This window comes from Aethalodelphis obliquidens, unplaced genomic scaffold (genome assembly GCF_003676395.1).
Source record: "Aethalodelphis obliquidens isolate GAN/ISIS:26980383/991018 unplaced genomic scaffold, ASM367639v1 scaffold16, whole genome shotgun sequence".
Taxonomy (NCBI): Eukaryota; Metazoa; Chordata; class Mammalia; order Artiodactyla; family Delphinidae; genus Aethalodelphis; species Aethalodelphis obliquidens.
Window position 1 is genome coordinate 9,676,992 of NW_020837960.1, and position 21,783 is coordinate 9,698,774.

The 21,783-nt window shown below is 42.5% G+C and overlaps 1 protein-coding gene across 2 annotated transcripts in view; it reads right to left on the bottom strand.

The window, feature by feature from the left end:
• Nucleotides 1–1,599: 1,599 nt before the first annotated feature.
• Nucleotides 1,600–21,783, bottom strand: part of VWA8 (von Willebrand factor A domain containing 8) — a 359,206-nt gene continuing 339,022 nt past the window's right edge. Inside the window, exons 42-45 of one of the 2 annotated variants that reach the window (XM_027116168.1) lie at nucleotides 20,123–20,281; nucleotides 5,697–5,795; nucleotides 4,664–4,902; nucleotides 1,600–2,627 (exon numbers count right to left, since the gene is read on the bottom strand). In XM_027116168.1, the coding sequence (XP_026971969.1) occupies nucleotides 2,519–2,627; nucleotides 4,664–4,902; nucleotides 5,697–5,795; nucleotides 20,123–20,281 (606 nt within the window). In that variant the 3' untranslated portion in view covers nucleotides 1,600–2,518. The remainder of the gene's footprint in view (nucleotides 2,628–4,663; nucleotides 4,903–5,696; nucleotides 5,796–20,122; nucleotides 20,282–21,783) is intronic. The other variant, XM_027116169.1, reaches the window with a different exon arrangement.

A 21,783-nucleotide genomic window follows, 5' to 3' on the forward strand; every position in this document is an offset into this window, starting at 1 on the left:
AATTAAATTACTTGAGAACATTCTTTCCATGTTATAAAAAAAAAAAAAAGGCTTCTGCTTACCCAGGTAGTTACCCATAGGGAGGATTCATTAAAAGGCTGTTCTGTCAGTCACTCTTGGATTCAACTTCCAAAGGCTTTCAGGAGCTGTGACCCTCTAGCAAAGGGGCACCCCTAGGGGTTAAGCTGCCCCTTGGATGGACACTTCCTCAATTCTCTGTGGGCCCAAGAAGGAGCAGTTGGAAGTGTCCCTCCAGCAGTGTCCCATGTCCTTGGTCCCCACTCCCTCCTCTAAGTGCTCAAATCGTGCAGACAGTTTCTGAGCACCGCGGAGAGGGAGCTCTAGGAAACGTGGTCGTTTTGCAAGAAGAGAAACTGCACTGGGAGAAAGGAGAAAAAGGCACCAAAAGCTCGACATCTAGGTTTGCAAGAATAAAGCATGAGAGGGGACAGTCCAGGGTCAGAGCTCTGCCCCTTCCCCTATTTTCTTGAAATTCCCTAAGCCTCAGTTTCCCTCTTCGTAAAATGAGGATGTTAATAGTACAATGAGTAGTTAGTCAATAGTCTAGAAATGGGAATCTTGGGAAAGTGATTTAAGTTCTCTGAGCCTCACTTTCCTTATCTGTAAATGAGGCTAAAAAATACCTATTTTACATGCACTGTTGTGAGGATTGAACGGAATAATGTATGAAATCACTTAGCATACCTGGTACATAGTAATCAGTAAATGCTAGCTGCCGTTCTTATCATTATTGTTATTAATGCAACTGCATTTTTTTAAAATTAATTTTTATTTTATTTATTTTTGGCTGAGCTGGGTCTTTGTTGCTGCGCATGGGCTTTCTCTAGTTGGGGCGAGTGGGCGCTACTCTTCGCTGCGGTGCAGGGGCTTCTCATTGCGGTGGCTTCTCTTGTTGCAGAGCACAGGCTCTAGGCGCGTGGGCTTCAGTAGCTGTGGCTCGCAGGCTCTAGAGCGCAGGCTCAGTAGCTGTGGCGCACGGGCTTAGTTGCTCCGCGGCATGTGGGATCTTCCCGGAACAGGGCTCGAACCCATGTCCCCTGCGTTGGCAGGCGGATTCTTAACCACTGCGCCACCAGGGAAGCCCTGCTATTGCATTTTTAAAGATACTTCTTGGATTGAAATTGTTTGCATCATTGGATGATTCAGTACACAAAGCAAGCGTCTGTCTAGAGAAGCAAGACAAGCCACGCAAACTTGCTGGGCAATACTGCACTGGAAATCTGATTGCTTTTATTTCTTTGATAGGGAGATGGATTGGTGAAACAAATGCGTGTCATCTGTTTTTCTTTCCTATAACGAAAGTAAAATGAATCGTACAATTCCCACTATGTATGGGTGAATAACTTACCATTATTAACAAGACTAATTTTTCCAACTTGTCTTATGAAAGCACAGACACAATGGTGCCCCTAGCATTTCGGACTTTACCATCAAAGGTGAAGAGAAACTTTTATTATATGGTTGGAAAGAGACTGACTTCTGCTGGAGCATTTGATTAAAAAAAAAAACTGACATCGGGTCTATTGATAAGTAAAGGTCAGCCCAAGAGAGAATGGGGATAAAAAAAAAGAATGAGGCTTAAATATATATATATATTTATAGCTAAAGAAATCTCACCATTCAGTTCAAACATACTGCCTTGTTTTCACTTTGCTTTATGTAAAAACATAAGCATTTGTTATTTTGAGCATTACATTTTGGACACCAAAACGGAGGAGTGTGAAACTTCTGAGGAGCATTAAAGAAGGAGAAGAAACAGGAAACTTAAGGCAAGACATCCCTCCAATCTCAGCAGCACAGAGAATAGGACATTTGCTCCTTATTATTTAAAAAGCCTTTTAAAAGTCACGTGGGAAAGGAAGCAATCCAAGGATCTTTTGATTCCTTTCGGTTTTGGCTAAGAAAATGAAATTATTGAGAAAACCCAACCTTTTATAGAATATTGCCGTTGAAAGGACTTTTCAGTGGGTTAAATACTGTAAAGTCATTGTTTGTTGGGCAGTACAGGGTGGAGGAGAAAATAAAAATAATTATTGAAGAGGAGCTGGTTGGGTGAGTTTGCACAGACTTGTATTCCAGTGTCCGAATGTGGCATCAAAGACTTAGTTTGCTGGGGTCACTTTTGTTATCCTAGGTGACCAGGTGCTGTGTTAAGGCAAAAGCAACGTACTCTTTCCGTCAGGTTTTTGGAAATAGACCACGCACCATAGTTCTCAAACCACCTTCCCTTAACCCTGACCTTTTGTATAATGCAGGTCAACTCGCTTCCTCTAATGATTTGTAAACCCATCAATGGTTGTAGATTTCCACGCACAGGCCTCGCTCTGGTTGCTTCGCTGAACTCTGATTACTTAGCAAGCGCAGGAAAGCCCGGGAATGCCAGAATTAGCCAGTCATCACTCAGGGGCACTTTATAGACCTCTTCTTTTCTTCAGAATACTCTTTCTTCCTAGCTTATTTCAAATCCCAGGGTCATCGGGATGATAAAGGCCACTTCTTAAACACTGGACAGCATGGTGGAGGTGAAAATCTGTTGTAGAATCTGAGGGATGTCCTTGGTATCCATGGCAACGAAAGACCGGCCAGCTGGTAGAGTTCTCTGAAGCCTGTCAGGATGGATGGGGAAAGAAAATTACCATTGCAAATCAGGGCTCCCCTTCCACCTCCTGCCCCTGCAAACCTCAGCATCCGAATGGTTTCTTAGGAAGGGAAGTTTTCACTCTTTAATACCTTGCCCCTGCCTGCAGTGGAACCCGCTGTCACTAGGCAACAACAGCTCCAGGGAGAGGCACACTGAAAGCACTGAACCGAAAGAAAGGTCTTTTCAGTGACAAAATCAGCGAATTTGCAAAGAAAAAATTCTCTCCTTTTTATTACTGTAGTTTCCTGGTATTTTTATGTTCCCTGGACAGAACGGAGCCCTAGGGACCAATCTGGGACTAGCTCACCTGGATCCACTGAACGTGTTGGCCTCACCCTGTACTTCTAACTGCTTTTCCTGCCTTAGAAAACAGGTCTTGAAAAACGTTGCCCAGCCAAACCCCAAGTGGTTCTTTCTCTCTTCCTCTCTCTCACACGTTCTCTCTCTCTTTTTTGCCCCACATCATACAATGTGAAATGTAATCTGACTTATGCAATTGCTGTTTTGATGACACTGAGGTTATACAGGCTTATGATAATTTTTTAAAATGCCAATTTATCATTTGGAACAAAGGGACATTTTTGGAGGCAATATAAGTACAAGACAGAGTTCTACCCAAAAGAACGCCTCCTTTCACTGTGCCAACAAAGTTTGGTTTTGGAATGACATTTAATAAAAGTCCACCATCCTGTGTAGTATCATACATTTGGCATGCCCAGTAGACCAGCTAATTCTGCAACATATCTTTTGCCAGTGGATGTTGGATCATTTCCCTAGGAAACCACAAGGGTATTATTGTGTTTTCTTAAGTATTCAAACAGGATCTGTTCACTAGAAAGACAAAACAGCTCTTTCAGCTCAACCAATATTTGTTGAGCTTGCCGTTTGATTCATCCTGGGCTCGTCCTGAAGACAACCTGAGTGGAAAGGCATGGTTTACGTTTGAGGACACGGAAGTCCTTGAAGAGGCTTACACACACCACGGAGAAAAAATGCAAATTCAGTTGTAATAAAGTGACTGTAATTACGTGATATTAAGTCTGTTCTTAGCCGTACTCTGCAATCCTGCAGCAAGGTGAAGCGAAGAGAAAAATATGTCAGCACTTTGGACACTAAAACATCTCCTAGTCTGTAGGACTCTGTACCACAGGGGGTGACAGGTAAAAGGGGTGGAGTAACAAAAGGGTATGTGGCCTTTTGTGTGGAGGCTGGATTTTTTTCTTTTTTTTTGAGGAGGTATACTTGCAATTGCGTTTTCTGCTTCTTACAAGTACTTTAAGCAGAGAAAAACCATGAGTCTTCCTGTTTATAATTCAGGAAGATAAATGTTAGTGTGTTTAAGAAACAAAAGTGTTTCCAGATCTCTCCTTTCAGACTATCCACAATGGTATTTATTATCTGACCATAAATTTCTCTACTGAATAATCAGCATATTCAGTGCGGCATCTTACTATAATTACAGACATGCATGAAGGAGAAATATAAGAGTGAAGATGATCTCTGTCTATAAATATGTAGACACACATATTATGTATTATTTACATATATGTGTGTGTCTGTCTACATACAATGTAGACACAGACCCCCAATCTCTGATGTTAGGAAAACAGTAGATGTTTGCTACTTTGAATATGATTTGAGCATGAACTGAATAGAACTGAGCTTAGCACCTTCACGTAAAAGGCAAAATGTATAAAGTACTGTTTAATTTACTGGTGGACAAATCAATTTGCTATTTATTTTATTGTTGGTCAGTTTAAATATAAACTGAAAAATAAATAACTTGAAGGATTATTGCTCATCCAATTATAAGCTAGAACGTCCCATCCCCTCACCTAGACTCTCAGCTGCTTGAGGGCAGCAACTCTGGTTTCTGTTTCTCCTCCATTCCCATCCTCCCCCGCCACTGCCCCTCACGATGGGAAGCCCATGAAATGGCATGTGTCAGGTACTCAAGTATCTCCATCCCTGCCCCCTGCTGCATCCTGGGATGACACTTACCTGGCTGCTTGATCACCTAAAGATCCAATAAAAATGGCAAAAGCATTTACTTGAGGGTTGCTTGTCAGGATCTGGGCAAACTTGGCAGGATGTATTCCATAGCGTGACAGGTTGGCATCACTTAAGACAATGACAAAGTACTCGTCAGCTTCTTCTTTGACGATTTCCTTGATGGCGTGTTCCGTCCCCTCTAATGTGTGGTCCCCACTCATGCAGAACTGAGCGTGGGCGTGCATCGTCTGGGGGGGAGAGACATCGTACAAAGGGCATGAACGAGAAGCTCCTTTTTTTAACAAACGTGATGATTTTTCTATTGACAATGAGAAAGCACAAATACTCTGAGCGAGTTCTATTTAATTTGCACCTTAGTGTGACAACAATACACAGTGATATTTGAATGTGGTTAAGACTTTCATTAAAAACAGGAAATGTTCCAAAACTATCCCATTTGGCACTGATTTTGAAGGCTCAAGCTGCCATTTAAAGTGAGAAAATGTAAGAAAATATGAAACTTGGTATCACTGGAGAATGGAGATGACACAGAAGAAAAATAAGGAATGGGTTGAGTTTCCAATAAATAAAGTTACAACACTAAACATTGTACTTACATCAATAGCAAGGGAGGAAATTTACTTGAGAATCACGGTGAGCATGTTTCTATTGTATATCTAGGTATGTGAAACTGAATTTATTGTTAGAAAATACTAAGAAATACATAAAATTTGGGTTAGAGAGTACTCTAGAAGGAGTCATTCTTTTCCTTCTGAAATATAGGGGGCTGAATAGAATCCCAATACAATCCTGAGTACCCTAAAAATATGTAGGGAACAAAGTTTAAGTTTTGTATGGTGTAAAAAAGGAATTTAGGCATGATCAGTGCTTTCTCAGTTTAACGCTTAAATGTTTGTGAAACAGAAAGTCTTCTTCTTTCCTGTAACTGCTGCTTCTTCAGTGAATCTTTTCAGTGACCAGAAGATACTTTACTGAATCTGGTGGAAGTTTTCATGATATAGAGGTAACTGAATGTACTTACCCTGAGAATTTCCAGTCTTTGCTTATCGTCCTTGGGGATTTTGTTAATTGGAACTAGAGCAATGTTGTAGCCATCTCCAGAGTGTCCAGCGATGTCATACTATAGGCAAGAGAATCAGAGAGTTAGAAGCCTCTGTCCACTAAAGAACTGTCATTAGACCTATAAGCCTCCAACTCCTTGGTTTGTTATTGCCCAGAATTGCTCAACATATGGCCGTGGAGAAAAGCAGAGCGATGGATGTGTGTTTATCAACAAGGCAAAACAATTCCAGGCTCCTTCACTTCTGGTCAGTCCTTGTGTGATCTCTGCTTTCCAGCAGGAGGTAGAAAGTATGATGAGGGCTACAGGGGCTACCAAGAATTCCATTCTTAACTTTTAGGGGAGAGTTAAAAAAAATTACACACACACACACACACACACACACATAGAGTAGTAGGCAGAATTCTAAGGTGGTCTCCAAGATTCCTGCCCCCTGGTATACACCGCCTATACAATCCTCTCCCCTTAAGTGTGGGCAGGACCTGTGAATATGATATCACTCATGATTATGTTATGTAACATTCTGTGGATGTGATTAAGGTTGCTAGTCAGTTGGCTCTGAGTTGATCAAAACAGATTATCTGGGTATGCCTAATTTAATCACATGAGCCCTTAAAAAGTAAGAGATTTTTCTGGCTATTAGTAGGAGGGAAAGACAGGGAGATTTGAAGTGTGTGGGGGATTTGACATGTGGGAGTTATCTGTGGCTGAGATGATGGGGACCACAGAGCAAGACCCCAAGCATCACATCTAGGAACAATCCTGCCTGAGGGCCAGTACAGAAACAGGGACCTCAGTTCTACAACTGCAAAGAACAAAATTCTGCCAACAATCTGAATGGGCTTGGAAGCAGATTCTCCCCAGAGCCTTCAGGTGAGAGCCCAGCCTGGCTGACATCCTGATTTCAGCCTTATGAGACCATAAGCAGAGAACTCAGCTGAGCCTGGCCGGACTTCTGAACTACAGAACTATGACTTAATAAGAAGGTATTGTTTAAGAAGCTATGTTTATGGTAATATGTTACACAGCAATAGAAAACTAATACACATACTTTTTTCCTGAACACAAAAGTGAAACATTCACTGCAGAAATGATAGAAAAACACAACAAAAGAAAGTAAAAATTATCCATGATCCCATTACTCAAAGATAACCTCTGTTAATGTTTCCTTGTATAAGTTCTTAAGCTTGAATTTCCTTTCAGTATATGTGTAAGGGGTTGCACATTCACACACATGCTTGTCTGCATCAACATTATTTTTAACTAATGGATAATGTTGACCATGTGATTTTATAATTTGCTTTTCTATTTAATAGTGCATGACACAGATTTTTCAGTTTAGGAAATACCTTTTAAATTCCCTCTCTCACAATACACAAGAGAAAGTCCTGTCTGTTGAGAAAAGGCTGGAGCTGAGAGAAAGGTGCAGCATTTTTACAGAATCTGGAAAGAAATTGGGGATCTGAGGCAACTATAATTGGGGCAAGGTGATTTTCTCCAATCATGGGGTTTGCCCCCAAATTCCCTCTTCTCCTCCCATCTCCCTCTAAGAATTTTTTTTTTTTTTTGTGGTACGCGGGCCTCTCACTGTTGTGGCCTCTCCCGTTGCGGAGCACAGAGCACAGGCTCCGGACGTGCAGGCTCAGCGGCCATGGCTCACGGGCCCAGCCGCTCCGCGGCATGTGGGATCTTCCCGGACCAGGGTACAAGCCCGTGTCCCCTGCATTGGCAGGCGGACTCTCAACCACTGCGCCACCAGGGAAGCCCTCCCTCTAAGAATTTTTGTGATGCTGATATAAAGACTGGAATAGACCTTAAGGTATCTGAGCAACTGGGGGATCTGCAAAGAAAATTCTGGGTATGGGTCTGGGGCAAAATATTTTAGGGATTACTTGGAGTGTTATGGGTCAAAATGCTTAAGAATTACTACTGTCTATTCACCATCTGACCATCAATAAACAGCTGTCTTTTGAACACCTACCATGTGCAAGACACTACTTAAGGTGTTGAGGGCAATGCAATGATTCCTTTTCATGTCTATTCTTTTTTAACTGGTGAGGTTTTTGAAGGCAAGCCTGTATCTTATTCATCTTAACGCATTTTAGTATCTATGAGTGGGGCTGGTCTGTTAATTGCTGAAATATTTTGAGAGAGTTTGCAATCAAGTTGGGGCATTAAGAAGCTTTCCTTTCCCATGTGGGCTACATTCTTTTACAAATAAGCTCTTTGGAAGCTGGAATGCATTTTTTTTCTCCCAGCACTCACGTGATAAATGGTGGTTAGCCCAAGCTAGCTGAAGAAAAAAAACCAACCCATAACATAACTGAAACCGTTGTATGAAAAATGAAAAGTAGAAACATTTCTGCTGAAATAATTTTTATGTAAAAATAAGAAGTCAGAAGGCAGTTGGGTTACTTGGGGAAGATGAGCTCCATTCTAGACACGCTGGTATCGTGCGTTCAGGGAGATATCAGAGAAGAAACTTATTTCTTGCTGTCTGAAACTTGGCTGTCATCCCTAGGAGGGAGAGGTGCAGCTGTCAAGGGGAAATGCATAGAGAGAGAAGAGCAAAGGACCCCCTCAACCGAGCCTTGGGGAGTATCCTTGTTGGGGTGGAAGAAAGACACAGGGCAGAGGGAAGAAGGGCAATGGCAGATGCGGGTAACCGGGATGGCCCTGGAAATCAGTGTGTAGCGTTTCAGAAGCAGCTGTGCAACTGTGCTGACTTACACTAACGATAACCATCAAGGAGAATGGTGACTGATGACTTCTGGGCATCAGAATCCACGGTGACCTTTGTGGGGATAATTTCAGTGAAAGGTTTGTGGTATAAGAAAGAGAAATAGAACAGCAGCTAGATGGGTATTGGGGGAGAGGCGTCTGCGTTTTATAGGCAGCAGAGCGGAGGCAGTGGGGAAGGAGATCAGGGTCACAGTCAGAGGGTCAAGTTTGGAGCGGGATGGAGGACACTCCTTTTTCTGAGACTAAAAGGAAGGCAGAGAGAATGAGAGTGGATAGAGACAAGTGTATAATTGAAGAAGTAAGTGGACAAACGAAGGCCCATATAGGATGTCTAAATATTTGAAAGCTATGAATCAGGCTACAAATTGTTAAATAAAATACATTCTGTCCTCCACCTTTGATAAACATACATTATAATGACTTGGAGAGCCAGGGTCAAATTTCGAATACTTGGATTCTCGAAGCTCTGTGCTAGAACGTGGCTGTGTGGGTAGTCCTGGCCCCTGGCTTGCAGCCCACGCCCTTCTCTTTCTGTAGCTGGCTCTGTCCCCCACCACGAGGTGCCTCACATGCACGTGTGTGGACACCCGGTCCTCACGTCCACATGCCATCACAGCCTTCAGTCATCCTCAGCTCTGGGTGCTCACACAATTGGCCAGTCTGCCCCAGAAAGATGGACCTAACAAAGAGGCCCAACGAGCAGACTTGGGGTCACCCGAGCAGGATAGCTGGGGATCCCAGGAACTGGGAGCATGATCTAGAGAAAAAGCTCTAAGTGGGCTTGTCCCTTTGGCCCCATAGATTCCTCCCCCGATGGTAGGGGCATGGCCAGAGAAGAGCCAGAGAGGGGCCTTGGGCAGGGGCCAGGGACATTATTCTATGCCTGGTTTTAGGGTGTTTTTTAAAAAACACAAAGGATGATACAAAAGAATTGTGAGGGAAATTTACCAATACATCAAAAAAGCTCGGCAGTAAATGCTTTCCAGGGATGGAACAAATTCCATATACGAAAAGAAACTCTATGTATAGTTTGCTGTCCACGTAGTGAAAAGGTAGCAAAACTTGAAACCTAAAGGCGGCCCAGCTCTGGACGATGGATTACTATAGGGGAGTGCTGGCTTCAGGACATGCCTGATCAAGGTCACCACGGGCTCAGTGCGAGGATTGGCACGGATGTGGAGAAAACCTGCACCATTCCTCCATGGAAACATGTGCCAGGCCCCGTCCAGACTGATCTGACAATAGTCACGGCAGGAACGTTTTAAGCCAAGAATAAGGTTCTCCTGAGAAGGTGCCGGGCAGGCTGCTTTCATTAGGGGCCTGGTGAAGTAATCTGTTAAACGGGAATCTTACACGTAAGGGGGTTAGATCAGTTCCTTGAAATATATATACATATATATATATATGTTAGACTTTTTCTTTCCCTTTAACTGATGGTTAAAGTTCTTACTAACCCGATGACCATGGGTGACACTATATAAATAAAGATTTGACCATGTGGTCTGCTTACAGGGTTGACATAACTGGTTACTGCAAGGAAAAAATGTTGCTAGTTAATTATTAAACAAATAGCAGTCAAATGAATTGTTGGATGCTCGTTATCAAAAACAGACTGATTGAACACTCCAGAAATAGTTTAGTCACAAATCCATCTACCAGTTGATTGATCTGTCTATCACCTACCATTTAATTATCTGCCCAGGAGAAAAAAAAGCATCCTATACTTTTTCAGGCAAATGAGATAGGTGAGCTGCAGACCTTCCTTTCTTCCTCCCTCCTTCCTTCCTTCCTTTTCTTTCCCTCCTTTTTTCCCTTCCTTTATTTGCAGTAAGGAAAGTGCAATTTGCAGAAGGATCTGCCTTTGTCTGGGCCTCGTTAGTACTGCAAAGGCTGAGAAGACACACCTAAAGGACAGGATGGGGCTTATAAAATGGTTTGCAGGCTCTGGTTCTCATCTTCCAGATGGGCTTGGGGATTCTTCTGTGCCCAAAGTAAATAAACTGCTTGAGAAGAATTCAAAGTGCATCCAAATGTGGAGCATTCCCTGGTGTTACTGTAGATCATTTTAAGCTTCCACGAAAAACAATCCTTCTATGTCATAATTATCTAGTATCTGCTCTCCAAGGATCCCAACACGTTTTACAGAGAGCTAATCCTCAAAATTGCCTGGGTTAAAGGAAAAAGTGTATGAACTATACTTAGTAGTAGTTAGTATTTCTAACGCCTGCTTCTGCCATTCACCCAGTCTGCTTCTGCCGTGACCACTGTCAAATCAGACCTGATAGGGTCTCAAGCTTGCTTCCAAGCAGGAATCGTAGGAGTCACTAAACAAGAACATTACTTAACATTTAGATCATAACTTTTTCTGGGTAGCTCAAAATTTTTATGATCATGATTTCTGCACTCTTCAGAGCATCCCTTAAATCTCCGTGGAGTCTCGTATTTAACATCCAACATAAACATTAAACCACAGCAGTAAAGAAAAGCCTCAACTAGAGAGGAACAATTTTAATATTTTTTTGATTTAGAAACTTGTTTAAATGCCCTTTTGCTATATTTTCTTTTGAAAATCTCATTTGTTTAGAGAAAGGTATGAAAAATGAAAACAAATGCTGAGTTTCAGTGCAAGACACAAAGATTTATCACCAGATTAGGATGATTTATAATACTTAGATGACAAAGAAAACTTTGCTTCAAACAAAGAGCTACTAGCATTTTTATGAATAAGATTTGTGTTTAAATTTTTACTGGGAAGGATAATCATTTGCTAACTTTAGGAGAAGTTATGTTTGATTACTTATCTATATTTTAAGTAGGTAAGAGAATCCTTTGAGGCTACTTCGGAAGCCTGATGATGTGTGAAATTCGAATCTCCTTCTAGACATACAAACCCACCATTCTTAGGTGGCACTGCTGACAGCCAGCAGCAAAGGATTAGAAGATAAATATAATTCAAAAGGTCAAGAGATGTGCTAACAGACCGCTAGGGTATAGTCAATAATCTACAGTACTCGTTAGCTAACCTTTCTTCTTATGGAAGTTAATGTAAAGAGAACAACGTTCTGAAGGTCAAAGATTCTAGACTTAGCTCTGACTTTAACAAGGTTTCGACCTCAGGCAAGTCACCTAACCCCTCCAAATCTTGTTTCTACCTTATAAATAATGCTGGTTTAGATGACCTCTAACATTGTATGCTTGTAAATCACTTAACCTCTGTGACAAGTAGGGATAATCTCTGTTTCACCTAACCTCATGGGGTCATTGAAAGGATAGGACTATACATTTAATGAGTATAATGTCAACATTCGTACCATCCTTTATGGTTTACAAAGTGCTTCTGGATATCTCATTTCGTTCTGATTCTCTCCACACCTTTGGGGTGGGTGTTATTAACATCATTTCCCAAATAAAAAAATCGATGCTCGGGGATTAACAGACTTTCTTAAGGTCAGAGATCTAGTGCTGGCAGAGGTGGAATTCAAACCCAGGTGCTCTGACTCTAAGTCCAATGCTTCTACTATAGAGAAGTAACCATTCCCTAACTGCTCCCCTGCCCCTCCGCCCTCTCCCAATCTCTGTTTAGGCTTTTTGAATAGTTAGATTGGCCAATACTTCCACATCTACAACTGAGTCAATTCTGAACTCGTGTTTAACTTTGAATGGATTCAGAGAAGTCTGTACACCCTTCTTTGGTCCTACATTCAAGCAGCAATAAGAATTTATTCAGGGAATTCCCTGGTGGTCCAGCGGTTGGGACTCAGAGCTTTCACTGCCATGGGCCTGGGTTCAATCCCTGGTCGGGGAACTAAGATCCCACAAGCCGTGCGGCACGGCCAAAAAAAATAAATTAAAAAATTTATTCAAAGCCTGAGCCTGATAAGATGATAGATTTCCATTTCTAAACATTTGAAACATGCCTGAGACATTGCGGAAAGGTGAATTACAGATGCTGAACTCCATTTTTGATAGAAGGAATTTTTCCCAGCGGTGCTGGTTTGTGAGTCACATATTTCCACATCTTTCTGACCAAGATATCTTTGAGAAAAGTATGTCTAGTATACCTCTTTTGGATGATGGAGTGCTAAGGGGAGGAGAAGACAGAATACTTTATGTAAATGGTCTGTTTACTCCTAAATTACAGCTTTGTAAATATACTGATTGGGCAGAAATAAGATGGCTGCAAGAACAAGGGATAAAACGTGAACAAAGGGAAGGCCCTGAAGTGGGAGATGTCTGACATCCTGGCTGTTTACAGTTTAGCTGTGTGACCTTGGGATCTGCATCTTGATTTCCTCATCTTAAAACAAACAGGTTGGTGAAAATAATTTCCAAGATCATTTCTGCTCCCCAGGCTCTATGAAAATTCAACAGGCACATCCAAGAAATGGAACGAAAAAGTCTGCTTCACTTAATTGTAGGAACACCTGTTCCTTGTTCTCTTCTGTCAAGGGAGTGAATCATTCAAATCTAAGTGAGGATTGATGAAGGCTTTTCCAAAAAGAAAGCCCCCAGAGTCTGTAAGAAATAACAATCCAGTATTGGTACTAGAATAGCAAATTTCTAACTCTGAAAATTTTTTAAGCAGTGGAACTCTTTCTCCAAATGAAATACTGCACAAAAGTGCAGATTGTGAAATGTCATGCAATATCAATATAAGTGGAATTATTTTGGTTGAATTGGGGATGTAGGGGGAAGGGGTAAAAAGTGCTGCCCACACACCTCTGCCCTCCAACATCCTTCAAGGGATCCTTTTACTCTGTTAGGGGGAATGCCCTGGTGGTCCAGTGGTTAGGATTCGGCGAGTTCACTGCCGAGGGCCAGGGTTCAATCCCTGGTAGGGGAACTAAGATCCCGCAAGCCACACAGCCGGAAAAAAAGAAAAAAAAAAAAATTCTGTTAGGAAACCATGACCTTAGAAGTGGTTTATATGTTTCCAGAGAAACAATACATTTGAAGTTGTTTTTCAAAGTCCAACTTCTCAATAACTCAATAACTCTATTTTCCAGTGTCACTATTTGAGTGCTCAGTGAAGAAACACCTAAGTCTTGGTGTTCAAAGTTATTAAATACTTTGAAGAAAAAATAAATAAGGCATTAAGAGCTTTTGCACAGGAGGTCTACTTTAAGGTTACAGTGAAAACATTTCCAAGGGCTTGGAGACATCAAGAGGAACAAACTGGAATGAAGGTAAGGAACAAAATGCTTCCTGACTTAAATGACATGGTTCCCGTAACCGTTACCATTCCACTTTTCATACCAGCGTTTAAGTGCTATGTGACCATCAAAAATTCTGCAGATCATAAGATTAGAGGACTTTATGCTGATTATTAGCAAATAATGTTGCTCCTGTCTTAAGCCTACTGTAGATGCTGTTCTTGCGAATAATTGAATTCAGTGGGTAGAACAATTATGAAAAACTTAAAAAACTCCAGATGCCTTTGAAATGTGTTCTGCCATTGAATTACCTTTCCTTCTCAGTCATTCTCGCTCAAGGCTCCTTTCCTTCTCAGTCATTCTCGCTCAAGGCTCCTTTCCTTCTCAGTCATTCTCGCTCAAGGCTCCTTTCCTTCTCAGTCATTCTTGCTCAAGGGTCCTTTCCTTCTCAGTCATTCTTGCTCATGGGTTATGCTAAGGTGGAATAAAAGTGGAGGCTGACTCCAAATGAGCCTCCTGGACTTGGACTCTAATGACCCAGAGTCCAGGAGCTGAGCCCAAGCCAAAGAGAATGCGAAGCCGATGCCAAGAGAGAGGCTGTGGGGGAAGAGTCCAGATCTGCAGGCCAGGCCACTGGCTTCTGAATGCTTCAAAGCAAAGACAGACTAGACAGCTTTACAATGGAGGGATAACTACAGGAAGACCACATGAAGAGCTTCTGGAACTGGGGAGTGGGGAGTCTCAGCGTACACTGCTGAATTCCTAACATGTGATGCCATCCTGGGCTATGGAATATACATTTTTCACTGGGAACTCCTAAAATTGTCATTTGCTCATGCCTCATTTTATATTTGCTGAGTAAATGATGTGCTTTCATTAGTTATTTGTTGCCCTTATGCTTCCTTCAAAAATGAGAAAATTGGGCTTCCCTGGTGGCACAGTGGTTGAGAGTCCGCCTGCCGATGCAGGAGACACGGGTTCGTGCCCCGGTCCGGGAAGATCCCACATGCCGCGGAGCGGCTAGGCCCGTGAGCCATGGCTGCTGAGCCTGTGCGTCCGGAACGTGAGCATCGCAGGGGGAGGGGAAAAAGAAGGGAGAGGCCCCCGTAGAGAAAAAAAAAAAAAAAAAGAGAGAAAATTGAAGTACAGAGAGATTAAACAAATTGGATAAGATCATATAGTGTAAAGACACAGAACAGAGTGAACGGTACTCTGTCACTTGATAAATATGCATCAAATGTCTCTGAGAAGACACCAAGAAAGTATCAACAGTGGTCACCAGCAGGGAGGGTAACTGGGAACTGAGAGAGGGAAGCAGAGGCTGACTCTTCACTCTGACTCCTTTTGTGCCTTTTACACTTTGTACTATGTGTACCCATTACTTATACCTCAAAATACTTCATTATAAACAGGCAAAGTTCTCACAGAATGCAAGTAGGTTCCATCCCACCACCTGCTCACCCCATACAAAGGAGGCCTGGCGAGCCCCAGCTGAGCCTGGATAGCCTGTGGCCACTCAAAATCTTAGTTATGTTGGCAGGGATGGTGGGAAGATTTTACAAAGTCTCCAGGGTAGCTGCTGTGAGAGAAAGCCTGTTAGGAGTTCTGGAAATATAGAGACAAGGTAAATGGTACCATGAGAAAACAGCTAGACAAATCCAGGATGAGGGATATTCTACAAGACAAATGATCTACACCCTCAAGAGAGTGACCATCATGAAAAGCAGAATGGTAGTGGTAGGAAAGGCGGCTGCTACAGGTTAAAAGAGGCTAACAAGGGCTTCCCTGGTGGCACAGTGGTTGAGAGTCCGCCTGCCGATGCAGGGGACACGGGTTCGTGCCCCGGTCCGGGAAGATCCCACATGCCATGGAGCGGCTGGGCCCGTGAGCCATGGCCGCTGAGCCTGCGCGTCCGGAGCCTGTGCTCCGCAACGGGAGAGGCCACAGCAGTGAGAGGCCCACGTACAGCAAAAAAAAAAAAAAAAAGAGGCTAACAAGACATTATAATCAAAAATAAGGTGAGGACTTTGACTGGATCCCAGATTGTAGGGGGAAAAATAATTAGACACTATTGGGATGGTTTATATTCTATAGCTCAGGATGGCAACCATTGGAATAGTCGGGAAAAGTGAACATGGATTCGATTTTATAAGATATTATAAAATTATTGATGATTTTTTTAGACGTGATAATGGTATTGAGATCATTTAGGGAATGTCCTTACTCTTGGCAGAAGCATAATGAAATATTTAGAGGTTAAGTATTATGATAGTTATAACTTACTTTCAAATGGATCAGAGAGAAGAAAAAGACTGTGTATTTAGAGAGAAACATAAAGCAAACGAGGGGAGAAAATGATCACTTGGTGAATCTGAGTAAAGGCATATGGGTGTTCATTTTACAGTTTTTTCAAATTTTTGTAGATTAAAATTTTTTCAAATTAAAAAAAATTAGAAATACAGGGGAATGTTTAAAAACAAAACAAAAAAGGGAAAACAAGGAGAAGAGACCTGGGCTCTATCCTATTCTGTCTCCAACTAGCCTTCTGACTTTGGGCAAAGCCCTTGATGTTTCTGGGTCTCAGTTTCCTGTCTGAGGAATGAGGAAACTGGAGGGAATGACCTGAGAGGTGACCTCAGCTCTAAGTGCCATGGTCATAATGAGGAATTTGCAGGCACAGGACTTGCAGTCCTCTCTCGTCCTGTCTTCCCATTCTGATCCCTCCAGATACCCATCTAAGTACCACTTTTCCTCAAAGAGCCTGTTTTGTGAAATCTTCAGCGTTTTCTCCTTTTGTTGGAAAGATTTTCATCAGACTTTCTATGCTCTTAAAAAACGTTCTGAAGGGACTTATGTAGTAAATGTGAGGGGGTATGTTTATAAGTAGATGAAAATGCACAAAACCAAAACAGTTAAAGTACTTCCTGTTAAAAATCAAATAGCAGGAAACATGATGAAGCTTCTTCAAGCCTTGAAAAAAGTTCATTTTATCGTGGTGTCTTACTAGAATTTCCCCTGGATTTGTCAGTAAATCAACTATACTTCAATAGATTTTTTTTGAAAAGTCATATATTAGTATGGTATCTTCTCAATATTTCTGTGGTTTTACAGATGAAAACCGAGGAAATTCTTTACAGTGTTGTGGCAATGGAAGAGGCTGTCAGCAAAATACTGCTTCGAGGATGGTGCCCCGAAGGGGAGTGTCCAGAGAGGCACGCTTTCCTGTGCCTTTTGTACTGAGTGCCTCTCATTGAGTGTCCTATCAGAATTCCTTTTTTTTTTTTTTAAGCCTTTACTGAATTTGTTACAACATTGTTTCTGTTTTATGTTTTCGTTTTTTTGTCACAACATTGTTTCTGTTTTGGTTTTTTTGGCAGCGAGGCACGTGGGATCTTAGCTCGCCAACCAGGGATCGAACTGCACCCCCTGCATTGGAAGGCGAAGTCTTAACCACTGGACCACCAGGAAAGTCTCCAGGATTAGTTTTTATAGGTCTCCCTCACAAGGCTACAAGCTCAAGGATGGCAGGGAACTCTGTACCTAGCAGAGTACTCTGCTCTTAGCAAGTGCTCTATGTTTGTAATTTTGTTGAATTTAGTTGAAATTCAGTAGGTCATATGGCAACAGTTTTGTTTCTAATTGTCAAAACAATACAAAATAACAATTTGTGAAATGCTATTTCCTTGACATTATTTCTTTTTTATGCAACATGTCTGGTTTTATTAATCATTCTTCCAGATCACAGACTTTTTTTTTTTTTTTTTTTTTTTTTGCGGTACGCGGGCCTCTCACTGTTGTGGCCTCTCCCGTTGCAGAGCACAGGCTCCGGACGCGCACGCTCAGCGGCCATGGCTCACAGGCCCAGCCGCTCCGTGGCATGTGGGATCCTCCCAGACCTGGGCACGAACCCGTGTCCCCCACATCGGCAGGCGGACTCTCAACCACTGTGCCACCAGGGAAGCCCAGATTACAGACTTTTAATGGTGAGAATTAGACAAATATGAATCTCTCCATACACTCTGAGTGTGCGATGCAGTGGAACATGCCACACACTCCCTGTTAGCTTTGCCATTTCCGGCCTTCTGTCTCATCCTTGACCCAGTCCTGGGGAGCTCTGTCAATCAATTTCTTGGTGAACTTCTACTGAATCTTTCTAAACACCTGGAAGAAGTAGCTTCACATAACGGAGCAATTCTGCTTTCAGAGATATAGAAATCCTTTCTAACTGTAAATTTTTTTTCTAGATAACTATGAATATGCCAGTTTTAATAGTGGTATGTTTGCTGTGGTCTATAAGGGGTTAAACTCTTCATGTAACTCAAAGAGAGCTGAGGTACTCTGGCCTTCAGGATCCACAAGAGAGGCGAATGGGCTGATCCAACTATTGGCAGAACCCAAGGTTTTAAAACACAGGTGGGATTTATGCTGATGCAATGGATGTCTAACCTTTCACTGGTGATCAATGGTCCAAGTGATTTAAGAATTATACTCCACCTTATACTAGAAAGGACGTAAAACATTAAAAAATATTAAGCCCATAAAAAATAAAAAGTACATATACAATGGAATATTACTCAGTTATAAAAAGAATGAATTAATGCCATTTGCAGCAACATGGATGGACCTAGAGATTATCATACTAAGTGAAGTAAGTCAGACAGAGAAAGACAAATATTATATGATATCACTTATATGTGGAATCTAAAAAAAAAACCAAAAAAACAAATGAACTTATTTCCAAAACAGAAAGAGACTTACACACATAGAAAACAAACTTATGGTTACCAAAGGGGAAAGTTGGGGGGGGGGGGAGAGGGATGAATTAGAAGGATGGGTAACATATACACACTACTATATATAAAACAGATAACCAACAAGGACCTACTGTGTAGCACAGGGAACTATACTCTATATCATTTAATAACCTAGAATGGAAAAGAATATGAAAAGAATATATATACGTGTGTGTGTATATATATATGTGTGTATATATATATATATATACACACACACACAACTGAATCACTTTGCTGTATACCTGAAACTAACATGATATTGTAAATCAACTATACTTCAATAAAAAATTTTAAAAAAACAAAAAAAAAATCAAGAAAAACTTATCTGAAGGCCGGGAGGGTCAAGGGAAGGAAAATGCTGAACACTAACTAGTCTGAGAGCCATAAGACATAACAAATTTGGCTTGGCCGGTCTTGGATTTTAGCTTGAAGCTTCCTGGCAGCTAAAACCAAGAGGGAGTCTGGAACAGCTCCATCGTTTTCACTGATCACAAGGGGAAGCACATTCCAGCTCTTCAGGGAAACAGAGCTGCTTCCCATCGTGGAAGTCCAGGTCCTACTTGTCTTTGAATCCTGTACTTAGGCAGAGCCTGGCAACCACAGCGCTCATTGACTCAAGCTGCCTTTTCCCTACCCCTTCACTCTAAAAGGAATCTCTCATGTAGAGCTTCACACAAGGGACTCTGGGAGCCTCGGAGCCAAAAAAGTGGGCCTAAAGTCAATGAAGGGATGGGTTTCAGTCTGTTTCTTTCTGTATCCATCACGGCACACGGACACGGCTCAGTACGGCAATCCCGAGGTGTGGGCAGGATGTCAAGCTAAATCATCATCTAAGATGGGCTATTTCTGAAGGACCTGTCTGATCCTTAACACAGTTGAGAATTATCTATGGATAGACTGAGTACCCTTTACCTATGTCTGCACATATACCGCTCCTCTCAACTGAATTTCTGACAATAATTACCCAGCACAGTGTTCAGGTTATTTGTTCTGGTCAAAGCCAGGAGTGCGGGTGCCCCTGTGGCTGATTAAGAGCTGACTGATGGGCTCGTCTCGGGCAGTAACATGGCGGCAGGAGATCCCTCTTCAATGCTCAGGTCTCCGAAGGAGGAGGTATATGACTCCTTTGCTTGATTCCAGAGCAAACTTGGCGATAACAAAATGGAAACCGTTTAAATGAGAAGCTGCATTTCTCCCAGGGGTAAGAACCTTCATCGTCACCTGGGGGCACGCCTGTTACTGTGTAGCACTCGCTCATGCGCGAATACTGAGAACCTTGCGAGGATACCTGGCTGGCGATGGAGAAAGAATGGGTGGGTGGGTGGAGGGGTACTGGGATGGGGATGGTGCCCTTGAGAAATCTGGGGAGAGACTTGTGGTGCTTCTATCTGTTTCCGCTCCCCCCCTCGCCCTGCCCTCATGGATAATATCACACAACTTGTAAAGTGCAGTGCTTTCTTCTGTAGCAACTGGTCTTTAAATTATGGTCTTATCATTCTTTGATTATTAGAGCAGATGAAACAAAAGGTTCACTTTCTCTACACCGACAGATGAGTTGACGAGAAGATGCAGATTCTTGTCCACTCTGGGTGCACATCCCCTAGCCAGCCTCACACCCTGACTCGGGGCTGACTCCTGAGCAGAGATGGGGGAGGGTCTGGGGATGCCTCTCTTCCGCCTCAGTTCACGCCATTACCTTGAACTTCTCCTCATAGCTCTCAAAGGCCTCCATGACCATACACACGGCTTCCATCGAGCGCTCAAGCCGGCCATCCACCCCATTAAAGCGGTACATGCTGCCGGACACGTCCACCACCAGACGCAGGCGCTTGGGTTTCTGTTGGGGGCTGCCCAGCTGAGGGAGAGACAACAGAAAAGCCTTGTGAACCAGAAAACTGTCACTGGCTGCTGCTCTGGGGCCCTCATGCATGTCCCAGCCGCCAGGCAGGCACATCAGCTGTAGGCTAGGCCCAGCACAAGGCTGTCCTGGCGGGTGGGGAGGCACCTATGGATTACATTTCAGTAAATGGAGCTTCTGACTTGTGCTGGTAGTTGGGGCCACGTGGGAAAGATTTTCCTTTGGAATATGGTCCTTTCAAGGACAAACCTAGTCTAGTAAGACTCCCTTAGTGAGGCTGATGTCGTCTTAAAAACAATTATCTGGAAGAATATAAACCCCAGCATTTCATGTTCACATCAGTTTCTCTAGCAAGATAGAGCTCCTTTGGAAGCCCACAGCAATTTTACCAGTACCTGTTGTGTAGTGAGCTAAAAATCACTTCCACACAGCCTGCAAGAAATGTCAGATTCCTAAAACCAGGCGATGTGAGGGGCAGGGGGTTCCAGCAAAGAAGTAAAGGAAAATATCTCTTCCGTGTCTTTTGTCTTTAGGAAGCTTTCAGTTTTCTCCTCCTTCCAGTTCCTGAATTACTACTACTCTTTACTTTTCCTGGCAGTTAACGGCACGAAAGCGGCGTGGAACCGCAGTTTAGCAACAACTGTCAATTAAAATGTGAAACTCTTATGAGTTTCAGTTTGATTTTGAACCCGGGCCTGCCAATTTGCAGAACGAAAAACAGACGTATGCTTGTCAGTTTTTACTTACAGGAAAAAAGAAGAAAAATTCCAGATGATTCTGTTACTATACACTCGCTGACATGTATGCAAACTAATGAGCAGAGGTAGTCATTTCAAGAAAATACTGTGGGTATTGGAGTGTAATGGTTGGAGACAAATTCAATATATGTCTTGAAAGATTGTTGAGTCTGCCAGAATTAAAAACAGCGCCTCATCCACCTCCACGGCGACTCACAATTTCAGATGAATCTAAACACATTTGTGGACCACAGTGAGTCAGTGAAGAAAGCAGTTGTTGACGCATACCAAGGACACAGAGGCAAGAACTCTCCCAGTGACTCCAGGAACCTCTCTGAATCAACATTTAGATGGAGTAAGTGGCTCCCTTCCCCCCACCTGTCACCGCACCCCCAGCTCTCAGTAGCTACTCAGCAATTCTGGTTACTTGGAGATACTGGAAGTCACAGAACCCTCTAAGAGACTCACCTTATTGCCATTTTTTGGCCATTGTATTATTGCAAATATTTTAATATTATGGCTGTCAAAAACTTTACACACTATCATTAGAGTTATTTAAGGGAGAATTCCTTATTCTCTGGAAATTTCTTCGGTTATAAGATAGACACAGATCTTTAAAGGAACAGAACAGTGGAAAACCACCAAGATTGCTCTCGTGCTTTCATTTGCATCAGCCTCTGGGATTCAGTGGCACTAAGTGTCTTCAGTTCCCCCTCCAGGGCACCCTGCCCTGTGTCCTGGGAGCTGATCTGTTTTCCAAAT